Raw genomic sequence first — 6,377 nt, 5'->3', positions numbered from 1 at the left:
AGCCCCTGCAGGCTCTAATTATATGTACATGGCTATAAAAAGATGCACTTTCTAGGATATTTGGAACATGCTGAAGTGTAGACAGATAGGAAGGAGAGGGTGGGTCCAAGGAGAATATAAAATAGAAGCAGGCAATTATAGTAGAGCTGTATTAAATGTCTTTATATAAGAGATCAGAAAGTAACACGTTCCACACATGTTCTACAAAAAAATAAATGCAGAAAAAAGTTAAGCGGGCAAGCAAGAGGATGTTTTTTCCAGTTGCAAATTAAATAGTTAATAATAAATCTTAATCTTCATACACTAGCCAAAGAAATGAGGGGTGGTTTAATAACCGTAAAAACACAGCTAATCCCAGTATCCAGCCTAGTATTCTGTATGCCACCATCAGTAACAAACACCGCCTCCATTCTGTCTTTTCGTTGGTGTTTCAGGTGTACTATTGTGGGTGAGTAGCACTTTACTTCACATTCTGATTTCTGCATCTGGATCAGACATCTGACCCTGGGGCTCCAGCCAGCAAATGCAATCCAGTATTCCAAAGACAGGATAAATGGGTTTCTCCACGCTTGCAGATGTTTTGCCCCTACCAAGACAGTATTTTTGGAAAACAGATGTTTTTCAAAGCCTAAGTGACCCCCGAAATACACACGGTTTGGTGAGGTTTTGTGTGCTTGCAAATCAGTGAGCTGCATTCACCCTGCTCTTTCCAAATCCCATCACCCTGGACGACCCATATAATAATCACACAGCTGCTTCAACCAGATATGAACGTTTACAGTAGGCTAATCATTTTCCAGTTGCATTGTGAATGCACAAACATCCTTCAATTGAAGCATGCATTGATAATATAGTACTACAAAGAATAGCGAACAAGGTAACAAGTAAAAAAATAAAAATGAATATCAGAAATGTGTACCTCATAATGATTCTGTTATATATCCATTCACATGTAAAAAACAAAAAACAAAAAAAAACACCCTTTTTTATTTCTAAAAATGGAAATTTTATTTAATTTTTTTTTTTACAGTTCACATTGAAGATACCAAAACTCATCCGAGCAATAACAAGCAAATATGAAAAACATTTCTCATGATCAAATCATTGCATCCTGGTTTAAGCATTGATATGCAGCTGTTCACGGCACAGGGCTTCCCATCAGCCTCTCCTGGCGAAGAGTGATCAATCTGTGGAGCCACTTCTCCTCCGCTTCTGCCTTGTCAATAAATAACTGAAACAAGAAAATGCAAACTAGGTAAAAGCACCGTGAAATGTGGTGAAGAACACACATGATTACTGTCTTCCCACTATAGAATGAGCAGTGCACAGTATAAACAACACTCATACAGAACTACATCCACACATTTAGAACATTAGTCTCAACACCTTAGACTACAAAATATGAAATTCATTCTAAATGTCAATTCTAGATTTCAGTACATGGAAGACAAACGTGCAGAAGCTGATAAAATGTGGGAGTTACTCATAAAATAATGCATGTTCCGAAGATCACTAGCATGAATTCAAATGATTGAAAAAACTACTGTAGATACAGTATTAAGCCCCGGTCACACCTGGAACGATAACCATAAATCGTTTACAGTGCGGTCACACCAGAACAAAAAAAGGGTCCGATATATTGTACAGCAAATGCCAATCAACTTTTTAGTACAGGCCCACTTTTATTTCCAGAAAGATGAGGGACCGTGATGAGGAACATTAAGAAATACTCCTGTTGTATTAGATCAACCGAAGGCTTAGGAGGCAGAGAAGACGAGTGTGGGTACACAGAATACTGCAGAGTAGGGAGGAGTTAGGGGAATTCCACACGCTCGTTGGTATGGTCAAGTGCTGAAAATTACGCTGCACGTATTGCCTCATGGAAGTATGCACGGTCGCCTTGGGTACAACCACTTCCCGTTCAAGTAAAACATAAAATAAGAACGTGGTATGTATGGTTGATTACACCTTACTTAATATGATGATAGACGATACTCCATAAATAATGTATATATTTATACTAATGATTATGTATATATTTATATTAATTATTATTATTATTATTATTATTATTATTATTATTATTATTATTATTATTATTTTAAAGCAAAAAAAATCAAATACAATATGCAGACTGGCATGTCTTTATGTACGATTTATAGGATCATGCATCGTGCTTGTGCTATAATTATAATAGCTGTTTATCAAATAATTTATAGCACATAATTAAAAAAAAAAAAAAAAAGTATAGTACAGTATATTAGCACCAGTTTTCCGACGTGATGTTCTGCGGTGGAACAGTGGGGGGCAGTCTTCTCTGTAGTAAATCATTACAATGCCTGTATTGAATATTAATTGGGATTATCGATTAATACCCAAGTGTAATAAATATTTATCCTTGAAAATATTTAAAATAAAAACATACTGGCGCTGGTTCCAAAACTATATATTTTTTTTTAATATATTTAATTATTATTCATAATTCTTCTTCCCCCTCCCTTAAAATATTGCTCACATACATCACACTGTCTGTCTAATGTACATTAGTCACAGGTAACGAAATTCTGTGCATGTGTAAGATGAATCGTTTTGCATGCTTTCAGGCTTCTGTGTCGCAATATTAAAATGTCCACTCTGCTTAGTTCCAATTTTTAATTCATTGAGAATGACAAGTTATCTGTCTATGTATTATTTTATTTTTTAATCTGCTAAAGAAGAGGCAAAATTCCTTACATTTTAGATAGTAGCAATACTGAATCTGGTTTCATTTTATTTGATAAACTACATAGGAAAATTTAATATTATTAGATTTATATTTTCAGACACAATTCAAGTGACTGTGCATTGGTACTTTTAAAACTTATTCATTAATTCAAGTGCTTAAAATGTTGCAAAATATGTTATAAAGTGCCAGATTAATTTGGAAGCATCAACTGTTAGGCTCATCAATGCAGTCATTACAAAGACTAGATGGTGACTCTGAAGCGTCACAGTGTAATTGAGAAATATTTAGCCGCTTTTAAAAATTGTGTTATTTTCATTTTCAGTGCTCCCAGTTCCCAGAAGTAAATCCAGCATCTGATTAACTCACATTGGGGTGGGCCAGCGAGTCATTCTCCTGGTACTGGATAGCAGTAGGGATACTGGGGAGCTCCTGTTCATCATCACATGTAGACAGCACTGTGGATGCTAGGTCCTGCCCACTTTCTGTAGATTCGGTTGACTATAGAAATGAAGAATAGAAAATAATACATTAAAACCAGCCATGGGACAAGTACCTTGAGATAGATCAAGAAAGTAGCAATAGATGTACATTTGTTTTATTTCCCAGCATTCATTTCAAATTAAATTGCATCACAGGACTGCACCTAAAACTACAGATTCATTCCTGACAATTAGACAACGTGCCAGCACGGGGGGGTTATAAAAATAAAAAGGTTGGGAAAAAATAAATCTATTGATTCCATACCATTTGTCCAGGCAGCTTCTGAAAAAGTGAAATCACCTGGTACAACAGGGTTCTAAAATGTTTTAAAGGAATATTCACATGTAATAACTATTTCAGTCTGGAGCTGTCTACCTATTCTGTCCACTAGGTGGTGAACTACTACTGTATAAGGCAAGGAGAAAATCAATTCAGTCAATTCAGGAACCCTGCTAATCATTTTAATCATTATTGGCACATGGTATCCAAACAGCTTTCTTAAAATAGTTTCAAAGAAAAAGTGCATAAGAAAATGACTGAATCATTTATTTTTCCTCCAGTTTTACAAATCCAATTCTTACCTTTTTATTATCTCTGCTTGATATGAAAACCTGTGCAACAAAGGAGTCACCCTCTATGGCTTCAATATCTTTGACTCTCTTCACTTGTTCTGCCAGTGTGCTTTGTTCTAAGAGAGAAACAATTAAAAATAAATACAGACTGTTATTCGGCCCTGCTAGTTATACCAGGGATGGAAATAAGACTCCTATTACAGAGGAGTTTGATTTGTTCTCGGTTTAATATGAGTTTATTAATAAGACACACCTGAGCTTGTTACCTATACACACTGTTGCTAATTAAGCTTGTAGTAGTAAAACCTGGAATGGATCAAACTGCTATGCAACAGGAGTCTTATTTCCATCCCTGGTTATACACATTAAAGATTCAAGGCATCAATGGTCCACAAGATGCAGACACATAAACCCATATAAGAATTCACAGGATATACCTAAAAATATCACAGCAATATACTATATACAATATAAAATGAAGAAAAAATGTAATTAAACTAAGTAAAACTAAACCATACATATATGTTTCTCACGTAAGCATCCAACAAAAAACAACTTCATATCGACAAAAAAAAAAAAAAAATCTCTTATAAAATCTCTTACTCTGAAATAAATCTATATTACACGCAATCTGCATTCCTTTACCCATTCATCTGAGCACCCTCTAGCAGTAAAACATATATACAAGGCTTATCTATTGTGTGTCTGATACATTTCCTAAACTTTAAAACTTCAACTTCAACTGTAAATAGACTAGCAGTACAACACTGGTGTAACTTGAGAAACTTTGAATTTATATTCGAATAGTATTAAAAAAAAAAAAAAAAAAAGTACAGGTACATAGGAGTGTAACCAAGGTTTTAAAATCCATTTCTTACATCTCATTAGACCTAGCTATATTACCACTGTCCCTGTTTACTTCTGTTGAAGATCTTTTGGTTGTGTTTATATGTAATTTTGAAGTGTGGAGCAGAACGTAATCACAGAATATGAAGAAGCAGTGCAGACTGATTTGCGCCCATATTAGCACATACAGTTTAATGGGACTCTTTTTAAAAGCCCTCAAATTACAATTAATAAAAAAATAAAAAATAAGTTACACACATTTTAAATAAAACACAATTTTACAAAAACACACACCACGCTAAAATATCCAATGTAGAGACCCCACATTTCATTTGCAGCTAATGAGTATAATTAATTTGATCTATTAACTGCCTGCAAGCAACTGTCTGAACAGATTTTCTTACAGTGGTTGTGTAATGAATAAATTAATATTCGTTCCAGTTTAACTCGGCTAGCCGTTGTGAATGCCAACTGAGTGTGTGTGTTTGGATGTTGAATATAACTTTAATTTATATATATATATATATATATATATATATATATATATATATATATATATATATATATATATATATACACACACACACACACACACACACATACACACACACATATATATATAGCTCAAATAGCCAGGTGCCCAACATTTCCATGTGTTGTACATATCTTTCTCAAGGGTGTTTGAAACAAATCAAATAAAAATAAATCATGGGCAGTTTTTTTTTTTTTTTAATTTATATTTTATTTTTATAAAAAATATATTGTTATTTTCACTTCTGACAATTTTCCAGAGCCGATGACATGAAAGCCTTACTTGACAGTTTTGGGCTCAGCTGAAATAATGTGATGTTTAAAATAATTATTACCAAGATATTTTGGATAACCTTCACAGTAAAATGTTCACATAATATCCTTAAGTAAGTGAAGCCTGTCCTTCACATGCCAGAGTTTAACTCGCTTCCTAGAACTTACTCTATCTTGGGTCGCCGATTCTTTCAATCACTCATCTATTAATATTGCACAGAAACCACCATATAAAGATACATAATGACAAGAAACATGAAATTACTGGAAAAAACATCTCTAAAAAAAATCTATTGAGATATATCAATGACAACCCCCCGACAAAAGTGGACTGTTAGAAAAAGAAAAAAAAAATCCATTAATGCCGCATACTTTTTGACAAACACATTATTGGTAGATAAAATGACTTCCATATGCTGTTTGTCAGATGTCAGTGGAAAGGATATGTATTTCATAGTAAAATCAAAAGTAATGGACTGTGAGAGACCCAGATAGCTACAGACGGAGGAAAATCAATACGAACTCTGTAAGGCAAATGCTCCGTGCAAGGTTTTAGGTAAAAAGGTCAAAGTTGAAATTTAAACTAGACACATTATCTCGAAAATTAATTTACTGGCTAAGTAAATTGTCACTATATTATTTAAATCAATCCTGTCCACACTAAGAGACGATGGTTTCAACGTGAGCGAGAGTATTGCTGTACTATAATGCTGTGCAATTCATTTGTGCGATTTATCAACTGACATTCATGCAAGGTTCAAAGTTCCTGCCCTACATTAAAGTCTTCCTTGTTTGTTGATCCTGGAAACCCCTTTTATTTGTTTATCATGTTATCATTAATGTAAGCTCATTTTCAGATGTCCATTTAACAAACCTAAATGGTTTCTAATTGTGCAGTTTTGTGTATTTGGCAGTATACTAGTTTTACTCTTCATTTATCTAACACAAAA

At 33.9% G+C, this 6,377-nt stretch overlaps 1 protein-coding gene across 2 annotated transcripts in view; it reads right to left on the bottom strand.

The window, feature by feature from the left end:
• Positions 1-982: 982 nt before the first annotated feature.
• Positions 983-6,377, bottom strand: part of LOC117416476 (serine/Arginine-related protein 53-like) — a 106,781-nt gene continuing 101,386 nt past the window's right edge. For both annotated transcript variants that reach the window (XM_034027584.3, XM_034027585.3), the window contains exons 8-10: positions 3,787-3,893; positions 3,092-3,223; positions 983-1,231 (exon numbers count right to left, since the gene is read on the bottom strand). In XM_034027584.3, coding sequence (XP_033883475.1) covers positions 1,139-1,231; positions 3,092-3,223; positions 3,787-3,893 — 332 coding nt within the window. In that variant the 3' untranslated portion in view covers positions 983-1,138. The remainder of the gene's footprint in view (positions 1,232-3,091; positions 3,224-3,786; positions 3,894-6,377) is intronic.

The sequence above is a fragment of the Acipenser ruthenus genome, chromosome 12, assembly GCF_902713425.1.
Source record: "Acipenser ruthenus chromosome 12, fAciRut3.2 maternal haplotype, whole genome shotgun sequence".
Lineage (NCBI taxonomy): Eukaryota > Metazoa > Chordata > Actinopteri > Acipenseriformes > Acipenseridae > Acipenser > Acipenser ruthenus.
Note: the sequence above shows the minus strand (reverse complement) of the source record. Positions and strands in the feature narration are given on the sequence as shown.